The sequence below is a fragment of the Sarcophilus harrisii genome, chromosome 2, assembly GCF_902635505.1.
Source record: "Sarcophilus harrisii chromosome 2, mSarHar1.11, whole genome shotgun sequence".
Taxonomy (NCBI): domain Eukaryota; kingdom Metazoa; phylum Chordata; class Mammalia; order Dasyuromorphia; family Dasyuridae; genus Sarcophilus; species Sarcophilus harrisii.
Window position 1 is genome coordinate 420,279,894 of NC_045427.1, and position 18,724 is coordinate 420,298,617.

The following is an 18,724-nucleotide window of genomic DNA, read 5'->3' on the forward strand; positions in this document are numbered from 1 at the left end:
TTGATTTAAGCCAGCCCATTTCCTCCTTTATTACATGGAAGAGAATTGTGCTCAGTGATGTCCATGTTCCTTGGCAGTAGCTCTGATGATCTTTATCAGTAACTATGACAACCTACCTTCCCTAAAGCAAAAGAGAATTTGGCCTGTGAGGTTCCTTCCAATTGCAGAGCTATGATCTTATGATGATGAGTTAACCAATTACTTCCTCGGGAACATCTACTTTGTCCCTTCCGTACACAAAATCTCTCTGTGTTCTCTGATGCTCTGGCTGCCCACTGTGGGCCGGACATGTCCCTGGAGCCTGCTGAAATGTAAATGTGTTTTCCCAATGGAGTTGAGTGACGGTATTCAGACTAAAGTCCAGTGGAGGCAAGGGACAGAGTAGTCCTTGAAATGTTGGCATTGAATATAGAGATGAGTAAAGGGAAAGAAACGATCAGGGAGATAAGGAGAAAAGAATAAACATTTATAGAGTTCCTCCTTAGTATCAGGCACTAAGTGCTTTTTACAAACATTTTCTCATTTGATCTTGATTATATCCCTGCTGATTTGGTGCTATTATTATCCCTATTTTACAACTGAGGAAACTGAGATAAACAGAGATAAAATGACTTGCCAGAGTCATTTGGCTAATAAGTATCTGAAGCTGGATTTGAATTTAGATTTTCCTGCCTCCAGGCCCACCAGCTGCCATATAAGAACTGGTCAGCATCCTTCTGTAGTGAGTATTACAGTTCCTCTCTCAGGGCTTCCATTCTCTCTTCCAGAAAGTGAGGGGTCAGACTACGTTTTCTGAGTTTTCTTCTAATATTCCTTGTGACACCATGGCTGGAAAGGTGAAGGGGAATTTGGCAAACGAACTCATTTAACTTCTTTTCTTACCTATTAGCTGACTTACATGGATGATTTAAACTCCCAGTTGATTTTTCTTGATGAGAGCACTCTGAAATTCCTGGAGGTTTCCTACTTGAATCTTCTTCTTGGGATATGAATAGCTATGCTCTCTTCTTATTCCTCTGATTCCTCTCCCCCTTTTTTGGGAGAAAGTAAGGATTAAGTGACTTTCCCGGAAATCTCACAGCTGATAACTGTCTGAGACTGAATTTGAACTCCAAACCTCCTAACTCCAGGACTGGTGCTCTATCCACTGTGCCTCCTAGCTGCTCTCCTTGATTTTTAATGCTAATACCTTCCGTCTGATATTAGCAAAAATTTACCCCATATATATCTTTTTTGTACATAATTTTCATCTTGTCTCCCTCATTAGACTGTGAGCTCCTTGTGGTCAGGAACTGTCTTTTACGTCTTGTATCTCTAGCACTTAGCACAGGTATAGAATTCCTCTTTTCTCTATCCCTACTTTCTGAAGAATTAAATTAACATTTAATCAAATTGGGAATTTATTAGCTACTTGCTTTGGAGAGAAAGAGAGAGTTTTTACAACTATTTGGAAAGTGGAAATTCCCCATCAGTATGATATTATGTTTCTGTGATAGTTTTGTGATCTACTTCCCAAATTTTTATCAGTTTCTTCTTTCTAGCGGAGTCTATAGCAGAGATGTCAAATGTGATCAGTGGCTTATCCAGCCCACGACTCTTTTCAGTGTATCCTGAATGAGATTAAAATGTCCTTCCTATCTGATTTTAATGTGTCAATGTATTAATTATAATATATATATGAACATGGTTTTCTAAGTCAATATGAGGTCTACAGGAGTCTTTATGTGGTTTAATGGCTCCAATATCTATTTGAGTTTGGCCCCAATAATTTACAATATATTTCTATCACTATGTTGTTTCCCCCCTCACCTCCCACTGATTCTCACCCAGACACTCTCTGCTGGGCTTTTCTCTCTGGCATGTGGATTTTCTTCACATAAACAAATCTTAATCTGCAATGCTATTTCATTGCTCTTTTTTTAGTTGTTTTGTTCTTCCCGGATAAGGATTTATTTCATTGTCATAGTTGATCTAGTCTTAAGTATATCATGTCTCAGTTTATAAGTCACGTCAAAAGGACCTGCTTGCATTAAAATCTACCTTGTTAATATCTCGTTAATTATCTATATTTTGTGGTCAGAAAGTAGGGGCTTTATTGTGGCCAAGGAAGTACAATGCTGGCAGACAGTTGCTCTCAAGCATTTGAAAGACTAGATAGATGAGGGATTGAAATTCTGCTTGACCCCAGAGGGCAGAACTAGAAGGATGAATGGAAGGTATAGAGAGACAGCTCTCCTTTCTTTGTAAAGACAATCTTTCTAATAATTAGAGCTGGCATAAAGTGGAATGGATCCTGTTGGTTGCTAGTGGCTGGGTTCCCTACCAGTGGAGGTTTAAGTATTGTTTGAAATCACTGAAGTCTCCCCTCATTGTAGTTCTGGGAGGGAGCTGAGAATTTTGTGTTGCAGGTATCCTCTTAGTGGATCAACAAGCATTTATTAAGTACCCACTATGTGGGAGGCATTGGGGAGAAAGGGGAAAAAAATGAAGTCTGCCCTCAGAGAACTTATACTCTAATGAGGAAAATATGCAAAACATAAAATGAGCTGGAATAATTTCAGGGTAGAGCCCCTGGGGCAGAAGGTAGGTCAGAAAGTCTCTATGGAAAAGATAGTACTTGAAATGAATCTCGATGAAAGTTTAGGATTAAGCCAGAAATGAGCCAGAAGATAGAATGTTGTGTGGAAGACAGCAAATAGTCCATTTTGGCTAAACCATAAAGAGAACAAAGGGAAATCATATATCTGGAAAGTGGACTAGAATTATACTTTGAAAAGCTCTCTAAATGCAGATATGCTTTATATGTTACCCTTGAGGTAATAGGGAGCCATCAGAGCTGCTTTTTGTTGTTGTTGTTGTTGTTGTTTAGGCAATAGGGATTGACTTGCCAGGGTCACACAACTACTAAGTGTCTGAGGCCGAATTTTAACTCAGATCCTCCTGACTCCAGAGCCGGTGTTCTATTCATTACACCATCTAGCCGGCCCCATCATACTTTCTTGAGGAGATTGACATGGTCAGATCTATGCTTTAGGAATATCATTTTTTTCTTTTTTTTTAAATAGCTTTTATTTACAAGTTATATGTATGGGTAATTTTACAGCATTGACAATTGCCAAACCTTTTGTTCCAATTTTTCCCCTCCTTCCCCCCACCCCCTCCCCTAGATGGCAGGATGACCAGTAGATGTTAAATATATTGAAGTATAAATTAGATACACAGTAAGTATACATGACCAAACCTTTAGGAATATCATTAATGAACTTCCTGTTGATCGTGCAGTTCACACAGTAAGGTCTTTGCTAGTTATAGAGCAGAGAAATTCCTGACTCTAAGATTCTAAAGGAAGCAGAGTAATCCCCTGGGGTCTCAGAAAAATGTCTTGAGCCAATTGAAGCAAGTGACAGGGTGGGAAGGTTTCAAATCAACATATAGCTGTCCAGCAATTAAATGGATATGCAAGCAGAAGTTAAGGGTATATTTTTCAGGGACATTGTGGATAATAGTGAATAGAATACTGAATTTGGAATCACACATTTGGAATAAGATGACCTCAAATCTTAATTGCCATTTACTCTCTTTGCAAATGTGAGCAGCTCATTTTAACCTCTGTTGAAGATGGACTTGAAGACCTTAGAGTTCCTTTCCAGCTCTAAGTCATATGACCCTAAGAATTATGGCCTGAGTATAGAATTGAACTACAGGCTTCAGAAGCCCTATCCAACTTTAAGATTCCATGGTTGGGTATTGTTGCTGCTGCTGTTTAAATGGCGGCATCATAATAAAACAAAAATTTCTATATTGCCTAAAGTCTGATCTTGATTGCTTCTTCTTTGAATTCTCCTATTATTAATTGTAAGCTCCATGAGGACAGAACAAAGTCTTAGATAACATCCATTTGTTTCCCAACACAGTGTTCTGTAAACAACAGCTGCTTCACTAATATCCCACAAGAAAATAAATAGTACTTTGTACCTCTCGTATGTGCTTATCAAGTTACTCTTTGCACTGCAATTACCTTATATATACTTTTACTTACTTTTAATATTTTATTTTTCTCCAATTACACATAGAGACAATTTTTTAAATTCACTTTTTAAAATTTTGGGTTTCATATTTTCTTCCTCCTTTTCCTTGCCTCCCTGAGGCAGTAAGCAATTTGGATAGGTTATAGATGGTCAATCATGTAGAACATATTACTAATATATGCCTCATTTGCCATTAGACAGTAAGTTCTCTGAAGGCACTTCATCTTTGGTAGATGGCACTTCATCTCTGAAGGAATCTCATCTTTGGATTTCCCATGGTGTTCTGCATACTAGGGACTAGGGAACGTTTTTTGAATGAATGAGTGAATGGTTTCAAACCTACTAGAGATTGCCATTTCTTCCCTTATTCCAAAACTCATCGTCGGTTTTGTCATTTGAAGGCTATCAGTCTCTTTCACTCCCCATGGGGATAAAAGTTGCCTTGCTAATCCTTTCTCTCCATTGGCAGGGTGCATCTTGCCTAGGGCAAGTATGTCCGCCTGATAGCTACTGTAACCTTTTTGTGAACCGGAAAATTTCCTGAACAAAAGTCCTTGGGGACTAATGTGGTTTTTCCTGGATACATTTTTAATAAACAAAACTAATGTATAATTTGACGGTCTCCCATTATAGAGCTGTTCTCTAGTCCATAGGATAGCAATTGCAGGGTCCACAAAACCAGTAACTTATAGAGCAGAGAAAAGAAAAAAGACAGTAGGTGCCAAACTGGGTGTGTTGCAGGAATTGAAACGGCTTCTCCAGCTCACCCCCTTTGCCTTATTCCAAGCTTTGAATGTGAGATTAAATCATCCCCCAATGCAGGTTCAATGCTGCAGTAAGTAACTCTATTTTTATTTTCTCCTTTTGGTTTATATGTATGCCTTTTTTTAAAGAGACATTTTTATTCTAGGAAAATGACAGGCCAACCAGAAGGCATGATTGTCTAGATTTCGAGAAGGGCTAGAGCACTCCAGTTCTGATATACTGCAAGACATGAATCAGAAAGATTCTATTAGAAATCTCTCGAATAACTGACACGGGGGGATTCTCCACTGTGATTAATTTCACTTGGTCATTATGAACACAGACAAGTCAGACAAAATTGTATTTCAGTCCTCCCTGAATTCATAAAATCACTCTATACGTAAGAAGTTATAGTTTTTTGACTCTATACTCTATTTGACAGAATTTCAGTTTAGGATAAGATACTGTCCAATTTTTTAAAGGAGAGAATGGGAGCAGAAAGGCAGCTGAAAGGACAATGCCTGATTTCTTTTGCAGAAGGGAGGTAGTTTGGTACAGTGGAAGAGCACTGGATTCAGTATTAGGGAATTTGAGTTCCAGTCCTATACACACACATCCTTGATTATTTTTTAGGTTGTGATCTGGAGAATTCCTTTAACTTTGCTTAATCTTGATTTCCTCATCTGAAAAATGGAAATAGTCATTCCTGCCCTTCCTGCATCACAGAAAGATGAGATAATAATGGATTGAGATCTTCAGCACTTTGAAAGCACTATGTCTCTGTAAAGGATTATAATTGTTCTGAGGCTCCAGTCAGATCAGTCATTCAATATATAAGCCTTATGCAACATAGGAAGCATTAGAGATACAAATGCAAAAGTGAGACTGTCCCTGCCCTCATGGAACTTGTGTTCTTCTAATCTCATTTCATAGACAAGGAACAGAGGGGCAGAAAGATTGAGGACTTGCCCCTGTTCACCCAATTAGTATATGGCAGAGCCAACATTTGAACCCAGGTGGTGATGATGATGAAGATGATGATGGTAGTAGGGTGATGATGATTATTATGGTGAAGATGATAATGGTAGTGATGATAGTGATAGTGGTGATGAGGATGATGGGGGGGTGGCGATGAGGATGATGACAGATAAATGCAGATGACAATGATAATGTCTACCATTTACATATAGCTTTAGAGTTTGCAAAACACCATATCCATAACTCATCTATTCCTCACAATCCAGTGAAGTAGCTATGATAAGGATTGTTATCACAATGAAAAATGCCTGATAATCAGATCAGTGAAGTTAAGTGGACTAGCCCATGGTCACGTATTTAGAAAGGGTCAGAGATCCAAGTTCAACACTCTTTTTTACTAAATGTAAGTATGGGCTAATAAGATGACCCAAACCACATGGATATATGTACACCACTGTAGATTTTCTGCTTTTAGTATTATATTAAACGTTTTTGTTTTTTTTTAAAATAACACTACCTGCAAAGTAAACACTCTTTGCCTTAAGGGCCATTCACAGCCACATTAGGAAGATGTTACATTATGTAGGTGCATATTTAAGAGTTTTTATTTTTAAAAAACATTATTTACGTATCAGCTTAAGAGATTTTTTTTAACAGAGATCTTTCTGGGAAAAGGATAGAAACTTTTTTGAATTATGACATACAGTTAACAACATATATGTTTGAATCAATATCATGAATCTCGCACTTGTGTCCATGGAGCTCTGAAAATAGCATTCATTTTCATTTGATCTATTTAATTCTTGAGTTCACTGAATCAGATATAAGAAAATTAGGCAACAAAAGGTTGTGGGAAAAGCACTTGACCTGGGACTCCAGAGACCTAAATTTTAATCTGGGCATTGTTATTATTAGCAAATGTTATTGATAATAACAACTAACATTTACATAGTTCTTTAAGGTTCGCAAGCTATTTTATAGATATCTCCTTTGATGCTTGAGAAGTAAAGCCTTTCATTATTCTTATTTTATGGATGAGGAAATTGAGTTAGAGAGAAGATTAAATTATTTGCCTATGGTCACATAGCTATTAAGTATCTAATGCAGGATTCAAATTTGGATCTTCCTGAGTCCAGTTTAACATTCTCCACCTTCTTGTCCCACAGCTAGTAGGACAATAATGTTCCCCTCTCTGGGTCTCAGCTCACTCATCTGTGAAAAAGGAGATTGATGATCTCTGGTAGGTCCTTCTGGGACCCCAAAAGGAAGGATATGGGTGAGACATAAGGAAGGAATTTTAAATGGGATTCTAATTCCTTGGAGTTTCTTTATGGAGCACTTTCAGAAAAGTACCATATCATGTACTATGTCACATCTTTTCTGAAAGCAAAGCCATAGATCAGCTGACCTTTTTAAGAAACCTTCTGACTCTGGATATTCATGAGATTTTAGATTCAACTGTTTACCTGTGAGCAGGATGAAATCTGAGTCCTACAAATTCAGGATTTGATTGAATTAGTAGGAAGCATGTATGTGTCAGCATATTTTAGTATGTAAAGTAGGTTAATTGCCTCTTTAAATGAATTTTCATAATCATGTTATTACAATATTTTGATACAACATATGCTTATTTGTTCAAAAGACTTCTGGTTCATTGGGTAATTTCCAGTATTGAAGTTTTGATTTGCAAATGAAAAAAAAAAACAATGGAGAGTCAGAAGATTCAGGTTCCTAGGCTATGTTCTCCCTTCAACTTACTATGTTACTCTAAATAACTGTTTTCTCTTCTCTGGGCTTAAACTCTTAAACTTAAAGCTCTTAAAACAATACAAAACAAGATTGGGTTGTATTTCTAAATTCTTATTTACGGCTCTGGTAGCATACACTTTCCCTATTTCCCCTTCCATTCCTCTCTCCCACCCTGCTTCCATTTGCCCTGCCTCTCTCTATGATACATAAAAAATAACGCATAGAAGATCTGAGTTCTAGTTAGCACTGCAGAACTGACTATGTGAAATTGATGATCCCTTTCTCTCTCCAGATCTCAGTTTTCTCCCTTAAAAATGAAATACTTAGACCTTAGAAGTGACCTTAGAGGTCTAGTCCATCTAGTAAGGAATAGATGGGAGAACTCAGATCTGTCAACCCCAGAGCTAATGATTGTTGTATTTTGGGGGATTTAATCTCCCCATTGTAGTATTATGCAGCCTTCCAAAGCCAAAGTCTAAGTTCTAGTCTTTAATGTTCCTGCTGGGGTAACCTTCCTCACAACACACCTGGTTCTTACAGTCAAATGATGGATTTAAAGCCTGGCAAGATGTTTGACTTGTACTGGAAGGATATTAAAGCCCCAAGAGCAGAGGGAGAGACAGAGGACAGGGGCAAGTGTGGCTGGCAGAGCTATTCTTGTCCTCAAAGGGTCAACATTCTTCTGCCCTAATAGACTCCCTGCTGAAAGACAAAGCAAATGAAGAATATCAATGATTTATCAGTTTCTCTACTCACCTCCCCTAGCTCAGTCTCCAAGCACAGCCCTGGGCACATTACAAATGTTTTAATGAATACCAACTGTCAGGAAATTCAGCCAAAGAGGTACTTAAGGCAAGTGATGGAGGTAAAGGACTTAAGGATGAAAGGGTTCATGGATCTGAGTTTGAATCCCAACTCTGTTGTTGACCCTACCTGTGTGACCGTGGTCAAGTTTAACCCTTCTGGGTCTCAGTTTTCTCACCTGTAAAATAAAGAGATTGTCTTTGATCATCCTGTCAACTTCATTCTTTTAGACCTAAGGTCAACCTGTAGCCTTACAGCTGCCCAGCCATCATTTTATGCCAGCCACGTCCACAGCTGTCAGCCAAGTGTAGATCGGTATTGATCTGTATATTTCCTGCTAATTTCCCCAATCTGAATTCCCTGCCACAGTATCTGCCAAATACAATCTTAGCACTTGCTACTCGGTGCTATTTGACAGGACAAGTGTTTACTTCCAATAGTCATGACCACCTGGCTAAACTGAATAAAAATTTCCTGAAAAATAAGGTTCCAGAAAGCAGAAATCATGGTTTTTGCTGGCATTTGTCTTGTGTCTGTTTTTTTTTTCATGTTGTAGTATGAGGGCTAAAGAGGTGATTCACTGTGGAGCAGCCCAAATTTACTCTTAGATCTGGCAAAAACTGGTAACTCACTGGTGCCATATTTGAAAGGAAAATTATTGGTACCAGCTACGGGCAAGCTTTCTCCACTGTGCCAGGTCACCGACTAAAGGAGCCCTCTATTGACAAAGCAGACTAGGAACTGATGAGCCAAAGCAGGGACAAGAGTGAACCTTGAATGTCGTATCAGTGACTTTACTCTGGGAGCACTAGGGAGAGATCACTGATCTACCCTCCTTCCCCTTCTCCATCTCCTCTTCCTGAGCCAGGTTATTGTCAACATGTACTCTGTTTATTCCAGAAACATCAGTTTGGGTCTCTGCTGTGTGTAAAGCTTCATGCTGGACACTAGGGAGAGACAGATATAAATTAAGTCCTGGTTCTTGCCCTCATGGAACATACAGTCTTATAAAAATGTTGATGTGTTCATAAATAAATATAACCCCGCAACAATGGGACATAGAGAGTTTTAGGAGATCCAATAAGGAAGAGATCACTACTAGCTAGTTGAATCAAGAAAGTCTTCTTGGAGGGGATGACTTTGTAACCTAAAGATATGATTTTAGCAAGAGATCACAGGATGGAGAGGGGATGGTATTCAAGTTACAGGGAAGGAACTTGGAATAGAACTTGGACCTTGTTGGCTTTTATTCTTCTTTTGTCCTGTGAACCTCACAATCCTCAAGAGCTTTCAGAGTCCAAGGGGAAAATCCTGCAGATGAAACTTTACTGTATCAAAATGTCTTGATTGCATTTACAATTCTGAATAGACCCCCTAGTGCTCACTATTAAATCTCGGAATTGTCCTCATGGATTCTGTGGTTCTGTGCTAGTGTTCCACCTCCCAATCTTCTGTCTGTATTTGAGACTCAAGGCTATCTGGTATAGGGAAAAGAGCTCTGGATTCGGTGTTCCTTTCATTTAACACTCTCTGTTCAGATTTCAAGCCTTTTCCTTGGCTGGCCCTATGCCTGGAATGACTGAACCACAACAGTTATCTATTAGAATGCCATTAGAATGTCAGCTTCCTGTGGGCAAGATTCACCTTTCTTTGTCTTTACTGCACTCAGCACAATACCTGGCACATCACAAATACTTAATAAATGCTGATTGATTCAACAGCTAATTCACAGCTAATGGGTTTGAATTCTAGCTTGGTTCCTATTCCTTGTGTGTCCTGGGACAACTAATTTCATATCTGGGGGTAGTCATTCCCTTCTCAAAATAGTGGGGAATTGGGCTAGTTGATCTTTTAAATCTTTTCCAGCTTAAATTTTCTGATGCTGTGATAGGCATCTCTACTCCTGGAAGGGATCTTCATCATCTTCTTAGAGTGCTTCTTGAAACAGAGCAAATGATATGATATCCTTCCCAGGAGGTGGAGAGGGGAGTTAATTAAAATAAATTGGTTAAAGGAGAAGCTGCTGAACTATGTCTATTCCCCATCACTGAAGAAGTTGATTATGATAGATCTAAAGCCTCAGGTAGGGCACATCCAGGTGTATGTTAGAATTAGCTAAAATGGCTCAGAAGAACTGATTTTTAAATTTTCACTGTGAGCATTTACATCTCAGAAATCAACAAATACTACAATCAGGGCTTGCTTACTATTTTGTTAATTGTCTAGACTTAAATAAGTAATAGAAAATATCAATAATTCAGATTAAACTTAAATGTTGGTTGTGCCTACCTTTTTTTCAGAGAACCAGTTGTTAAACATTTACCAGCATTTTATGGGCATGTATGTTACTGACACAACTCTTCTTGAAATTTCTAGATCATTTCCTGAATCTCTGCCCCATGTGATTATGTATAGGAGGATTATTATGATCTTTGGCCTGGGAATTGTTTCGTGTTTACGAAACATAATTCCATCTGTGCCAAGTTGTGAAGGTACCCCAATTAGATGGGTGTCCCCATCTAATAATAGCACCATTTTGTTTGCACTGAACACTTGGAGAGGCACCCTCCTGGTTAGCAAGGAAAAGGAAACCTTGTTTAAAAGAAAGATTAACTTGTGGATTCATAGCCTTCTTTGAATAACCTATTTTTACATGCGGTTTTTATTAGAATTATTAAAATATAGCCACATGTGTACATTATATATGCTAAATTCTATGTAAAGGTGGGAATGGAAGATATTAGTAATGGTAGCAACTAACATTTATGGAATGGAAGATAAATTGTCAAGATGATTCAAGGAAAAGTGGATTTGTGTAGAATAATCCCAACTGGCTACCTAGCCAGTTGTAAATTTATTAGAATATTAGACTCTTAGGATACTTTGAGATTCACAAAGCACTTTACATATATTATCTCATTTCAACTCCCCAACAACACTGTGAGGTTGGTGGTATTATCATTCCCAGTGAGGAAATTGAGGCTCAAAAAGGGAAGTTAAGTGAGTTACCCAGATTATATGACTTAATAAGAATATGAGATAGGATTTGAACTCAGGCCCTCTTGGATCCAAGGCTAGAATTCTGTTTACTGTAATATCTAGCTGCTAGATGGGATATGAAAGAGAAGAAAGAGGGAGAGAGGAAAGGAGAGAAAGGGAAGGAAAGATAGAAGGAATGAGGATGGAAGAGAGAATGGGAGTAAGAGATGAAAGGAGAAGAAGGGAGAAAAAGAAGGAAGGAAGGCAGGAAGGAAGGAAAAGGAAGGAAGGCAGGAAGGAAGGGAAAGGAAGGAAGGGAGGAAGGAAAAGGAAGGAAAGAAAAGGAAGGAAGGAAGGAAGGAAGGAAAGAGAAAGGGAAGGAAGGAGGAAGGGAGGAAAGAAGGAGGGAGGGAGAAAATAGGGAGGAAGGAAAGAAGGAAGGAAGGGAGGAAAGAAGGACAAATAGAAAAAGAAAGAAACAGAAAGCATTTGGGAGAAGGAGAGAGAAACAGTGTAGAATCCTAGCTCCATCTCTACAGATAACTAGCTTTATAATGTTTAAATAAGCCACTTACCCTCCCTGGAATTAAAGAAGGTATCTGAAACCGTGTCATACAAAGATCATTGAAGAAGCCTAGAATGTTTAGCCTGGAGAAGCGAAGACACAATTAGTCCCTTCGAATCCATGACAAGCTGTCATGTGGCAGAGGGATTAAACAGTATTCTTTGTTGTTTGGGGCCTCAATTCTCATTTGCTGGGCAGGTATCTCTCCAGATCTTGTTATCCTTCTTTATAACTCTAACCTGGGGACTTGACTCTGGCTCCTGATTGGTTTCTTGCTATCTTATTTAGATCAGAGAGATGGACCCCTGCTGGGCTTCTCCATCCCTCCCCCACCCCAAGAAGTATGTGACAGAGCCCTGGGTACACAAGTACATTTCTGTATGGCCACATTTGATTTATGTGATTAACCAGTGAATGGAAAACAGATTGTCAAGATGAGTCAAGGAAAAGTGGATTTGTGGGAGAATTATCCCAATTGGCTACCTAGCCAGTTGTAAATTTATTGGAATATTAGACTCTTAGGATGTCAGACTAGAAGGGGTTGTAGAGAACATCTCTTCCAAGTCACACAGAGAAGGAAACTAAGTCAGACAGGAGAAGTGATTTGTCTAAGCCAGGGCCAGAGCCAGGAATACGCCCCAGTCCCAGTTTTTCTTGTTTGTTTACCTGACTGCCTGTAGAGCTAATTGTATTTTCTCTCTCCCAAAATGCTAAAAGAATATGCGAGGTTCTGAATTAGTTAGATTGGGCTCTTGGGTACAATCTCCAAGCCCTGCTCAATTGGGCTGCTCTGGTTTTCACACAGCTGTGTAGACCAGGCAATTCCTGGAAGAAGCTGTAAATTGTTAATAAAAATTTTTAGAAAGCACTTTGCGATTGTAAAGTGCCCCACTAAAGCTAAATGTCTATAATCATATGTTTTCTTACAAAGTTTTATTGTGACGATTCAGGGAAAGTATGCACATGGAACTGAATTGCTGGCCTTTGACCCTGGCCAACCGTGGCAGCTGCCCCTGAATCTGGTGAGCCAAGCATCCTTCTTTCTCCCTCCTCCCAGCTCTGCCCCCTACTCCCTCAGCAAAACCTTTCCTCGGCATCATTCAAGTATTACTTGTTGGCAAAGCACAGCACTGGGAGCCAGCCTGAAGAAAATGGGCAGTGCTTCCAACTGTCGAGACCAATTATGTTGATTGGATATTGTCTAATCTGATTCTGATTGTGTGTTACTGTGATCCTAATTCTGACATAACTGTAGAATACTTAAGATGATTTCAAAGGCATTGTAATTTAAGAGGTGTAGCTTTCCCCATGCCTGCTGAGCACTTTGCTCCTAAGAGAAATATTCAGGGATTGTGATCAGTCACCCACTTTTTTCATATGGAAAATGAAACATCCCATAAGAACAGTCAGAGACTTGTAAAACATCAGAGCCGCTAGGGCCCTCAGGGGCCGTCTGGTTCAATAGCAGAGGAAACAGGACCAGGCCAGGGAAAGAAATACAGGAATACCTCTACAAGACCCTGCCCTCCTCCACGAGAGCTTCAGGAAACTAATGAGGTTTTACATAATTTCATTAAGCAGTGCAAAGCCACTTGCTTGTAGACCTGATATAAAAATAAACCACTTGGAGGAATGAGCTTGAGGAGGCTGATTTATTCAAATCCATCTCCATGCCACATAGTGAAATCCTCTTAAATATCTGGGAAAGGATCCACAGACCTCTTCTTAACGGAATCTAAGTCCCCATCTCCAAAATGAAAAGTGATTACCAGACCCCTGGAGGGGGAAAGGAGAGAGCAGAGGAAGGTCTGGTGGGCATTCATTTAGCCCTCTGCCCTGTTTACAGTTAAATTTTTAAAAATAAGGAGAAGGCTTGAACCTCAGGAAACAATCCCTGAGCCAGGGAAAAGGGATAGGTTATTGGAATGTACACTACACTCTTGATGTTTAGTTCAATGGAACAGACATTTATTAAGCATCTCTTGTGTGCCAGAAACCATTCTGAGTATTGGGGATACAAAAGACAAAAATCAAATACTCGCTGTCCTCACAGAGCCTCGATTTTGGGATACAAATACAAGAAATGAAACCAATTCTTTTCTCAAAACGCGTAACTTCTGCTGGTTGAAAGTGAGATCTGAGTTGCGGTTGTCCTGTTTGAGTGAAATCAGGGAACCTGAGGAGACCACAAGACATTCCCACCTCCCCCCCACACACACACACACCCCAGTTGGAAATGAGAGTCCCTAAAAGCCTCCCAGGAACTGGCAAATCTTGCTCTCTCCAATAGCACTCCCACACCAGTGAGATCCAGCAGGTATTTATTAAGCACCCACTATATTCTGCCAGCTGCTGGGATTCAAAAAAGATCGATCAGCTCTACCTTCAAGGAACTTATGCTCTGCACACAAACACACCTGGGATCCAAAGGAGACAGAAGCAGGAGGGAGGTATTAAAAGATATTTTGGAAATCTAAGCAATTGTAGAGTGACTTCTGAATCCATGTTAAATAGACTGATTCTTTTAGATGCAAAGTAAAGAAAGGATAATACTCTCACTAGACCTGAGGAAGCTGGATTAATCAAGGCTGTCATACATGGCCATTTTTTTGCATACAACTGTATTTTTTTCTGGCTCTAAGACATGCACGACATCTAAATACAGCCGTGATTTCAGGTGATTTTTGAAAACGTTCATTAAAATCTACATGAGCCATGCAGATAAAGCAGAACTTTTGAGAACAAAACTTTTAACATTCAAAAATAAGAACCTCTTGTTTCCCGAAGGGACAAAGGCTGGCTGCCTGTGTTAACTCCCACAGCTGTTCTGTTTCCAGGGAAAGGAACTGGCTCCATGGGATAATCCTGAGGCAGGAGGTCCTGGTCTCCATTTCCCTCTCCAAGACCTGATAAAATCTTAGACTATCAGAGAGGGAAGAGACCTTAGAGGTCATTGTGGCTAACCTCCTCACTTTGCAGCGAAGAGCCTCTGCAAGTGTGACCTAACTCCCTAGGCTCCTAACTCCCAAATTCAAATCTTTCCATCCCACCCACCACCTCCCCTCTAAAACCCACAAAATTTATCCATCATATACCCATCATCATATGAGACTGTTTTGTTCAACAGTGAACAATAAAACTTCTCCCACAGAGACAGGGATATTCCTATTGCTAGTTCTATAGTATAGTAGAGTATACAAAATCTACATATGCAAATATCAAATGAGATAATACATATAAGGTGCTTTGCAAAGCTTAATCTTTATAAGCACCTAGGTGAGTCAGTAGATAAAGTCAGGAAGATCTGACCTCAAACACTTACTAGCTGGATGTGACTCTGGACAAATCATTTAATTTCTGTCTCAATTTCCTAAACTGTAAAATAAAGATAACAATAGCACTTATTTCAGGATTATTGTCATGAAATAATAAAATGAAATGATATTTGCAAGTAGCTCATATCACATAGCCGATACTTCATAAATGCTATTTAATCTAATGTACATGCTATTATTTTGTGTAGGTTAAATTCATTGAAAGTTTTTTTTTAACACATCAAAAGAATATTAAAGTTTAGAAGGTGGGTCAGCAACTCTAATTCATTCTGAGGAGAAAAAAAAGGAGTAAAAAGTATATCAAGGCTGTCGCACTTGGCCATTTTTTGGGTATATATCTGTATTTCTTTCTGGATTTAAATCAGGCACTACATCTAAATAGTACTCCACTCCACAAAGCTATTTCTCATAGTCCCTAATGAATATCTTAGCCACCAATTTTTTAAGCAGACATTGAATTGGGTACCAAACAGGTTGGTCTATACTTGCTGGACTTCAGCAAGATGCTTGAATTTTAAGCAATATAGATATTGAGATACCTGGGAGAAAACTCTAGCCTTAGGGCTCTCTAGGGAGCTGAATTTATTTACACTAAGATTTATGTAGTACATTTTGACTTTGAGTAACAACCAAGCAGAAAAATAAGGCTGAGAGGGATAATGAGACAGGACTGGGGCTGGGTTGGGACTGGGAATGGAGATAGAACTGTGGTAAGTAAGGACTCTATCTATCTTCCTCTAACTCTCTAGGCTTACTGTATGATGTCCTGGTTAGCAAAGTAAACTTAGGCTCCTTAGATTAGTAGAAAAACTTTTGGAGGAAAAAGTTTGGCCCAAATACATTGGCAACCCTTGGAAATGGCTAGATTTGAATGGCCATAATAATTTATTTGTTATAGAATTATTATAGTATTATAGAAATTGCCTCATGGGATTCATTTTTGAGGGGTCTGACAAAAGGTCTCTGTTGTATATGCTGTTTTGTGATTCGTGGTGGCAAAGAAGTGATACATTAAGAAAATATCCTTTTGATATTTTAGACTTATAATGGTCAAAGTGAGAATAATGAAGACTATGAAATCCCTCCTATAACTCCTCCTAATCTCCCAGACCCCTCCCTTCTTCACCTGGTGGACCACGAGACCGGCTATCATTCACTCTGCCACAGCCTCCCTCCAAACAGCCTGATACCAACATATTCCTATCAAAACATGGACTTGCCTGCCATCATGGTGTCTAACATGTTGACTCAAGATGGGCACCTCCTTTCAAGTCAACTACCCACAGTAAGTAGCCTTTTCTCTTATCTCCACCAGTCTGAATTGAGATATTTCGTTGAAAATAATTGTTCTTTTGCTGTTGTTCTCATTACTATTGGTCATGAAATGAGATGAATTAAACAAATGTTTGATTCAACGATCGTTTCTTTAGCTTGACTAGGCACTGGGTGATAAAAAAATTACAGAGATCATTATCCTAGGTGATATGAACAAATAAGGAGATAAGAGGTCATTTGAGGAGGAAGAGACTGACTATATCAAGGGGGATTAGGGAAGGCTTCCCATTGGAGGTGGGAACTGAGCTGAGCTCAGAAGGAAGCTAAGGATTGTAAGAGGTGAATGGCATGAGAACATTCCATACATGGAACTCCTATGAGATGGAAGATGAAGGGCCAAGTTTAAGGAACAGCACATTGGTTATTCTGACCAAAAATTATAAAAGGATTACTGCAAAATAAGTATGGAAACAAAAATTGGAACTAGAAACTTTAATTATCAAGCTGAGTAGATGGTATTTCATCTTAGAGGCAATAGGGAGTCACTGGAAATTGTAGAGCAGATGTCAAGTCTGTTCTTTAGGAAGATTATTTTGGCAACTATTCAGGGGGTAGACGGGGGGAAAAGAGGAAAGCCACTTGAAGGCTGGGAGTCTCATGAGGAGGCTATTGCAGTTGTTCAGGTGAGAAGAAGTGAGATATTAAACTAGGAGATGGCCAAGTAGAGAAAGAAGGATGAGTGGGAGCGATATTGTGGAGGAAGAAATGACAAAACTTGATAAACAATTGGTTATGCAAGCTGAGGGAGAGGGAGGAGAATGATTCTGAAGTTGCACAAATGCATGATTAGGATGATAGCATGACTCTTAATGGCAACAGAGAAATTAGAAGAGTAGATGAGTTTAAGGAGAAAGGTAATGGATTGTTTTAGATATCACAAGTTTGAATCACCCACAGGAAATCCAGACACTGGTTTCCAGTAAGCAATTAGGGCAGCTAGGTGGAGCAGCGGATAAAATGCCAGAGCTAGAGTCAGGAAGATTCATCTTGGCAAATCATTTAAACCTGTTTACCTCAGTTTCCTCATCTACAAAGTGAGCTGGAGAAGGAAATGACAAACCACTCCAGTATTTTTGCCAAGAAAACTACAAATAGTGTCATTGAGAGTCAGATTGAAATTGAAAAAGATTGAACTGTTGTTGTTCATACTCGAATATGTATTTATACACACACATACATGTATAGATCTATAAATGTGTATCCATCTGTAGGTAGATGGATATTCTCCTCCCCTAAGGACCTCTTCTGATACTTGTCAAGGCATGGAAATGGCCCTCAAAAGTTCTGACCAGTCCTACCAAACCAAAAGCCTATAAGGATGGTCTGAGGACCCCAGACTAACTGAGTTCAGAGACTCCTCACCAGAAACTTGCCCAACAGATAAACATTTTTGCTATGCTAACTGATGAAGCTTTTTTTTTAACCACGCTGTATTCCGAGGTGTGATAGATTTGTAATCTGTGTCTCTAGAAGGGGTGCCCACATCCATGAAATCCCCTACCTTTCAAAACATATATGGTCCACAAGCTCATTATAAGTTGCTCTTCTCTATTCCTTCAGGGATATGCCCAGAGGACAACAATTTCTTGGCCTATTTCAGGTAGTGTCTGAAAGAAATAAAACTGAATCCAGCTTTTCATTAATTCAGACTGGCCTTCCCAATCCCATAATCCAATAGTGGAAATAAGTAAGGTTTGACCTATTTTATTTTCTGTTTCTATAGAATGAAATACCTGCACAATAATATTGCCCAGGGAAGATGGTGTCAGATCAGGTACAGATATCGGGTCAGAATGCAGAGCTAAAATGGGGAAGAGCAATTGGCTTACTTGTACTTTTGTTGCATAACACTCAGGGAGAAGACAAGAGTGTGGGGGTAAGCGGGGGGCAGAGAGATACAGGGAGAAGTAAAAGTAAAACATAATCTTTAGGTGGGGGTGAAGGGCAAGGGAGATACAGCCCCTGCCCTCCAAGGATTTACAGCCTGGTAGGGAAAGTAGGACATATATAAGAAGAATAGGATACAGGTCTACAAAATGAGATTGAAGGAAAATGTCAGAGAGGTATGAACAGCATGATGTGAAAGGATGCAAAGAAAAAACATATCCAGACAGGGTGATGATGATGGAGCCCTGGGCTTAGGTTGAGGACACTTAGTAGTTGTGAGATTGCAAGCAAGTCCTCTTACTGGTCAGAGACTCAGCTTT

At 39.3% G+C, this 18,724-nt stretch overlaps 1 protein-coding gene across 5 annotated transcripts in view; it reads left to right on the plus strand.

Annotated features, from left to right (window-relative positions):
• Nucleotides 1–18,724, plus strand: part of TOX2 (TOX high mobility group box family member 2) — a 298,324-nt gene that overhangs the window by 176,694 nt on the left and 102,906 nt on the right. For 4 of the 5 annotated variants that reach the window (XM_031953845.1, XM_003756917.2, XM_031953844.1 and 1 more), the window contains one exon: nucleotides 16,222–16,467. In XM_031953845.1, coding sequence (XP_031809705.1) covers nucleotides 16,222–16,467 — 246 coding nt within the window. Of the gene's footprint in view, nucleotides 1–12,797; nucleotides 12,870–16,221; nucleotides 16,468–18,724 lie in introns of all 5 variants that reach the window. The other variant, XM_031953843.1, reaches the window with a different exon arrangement.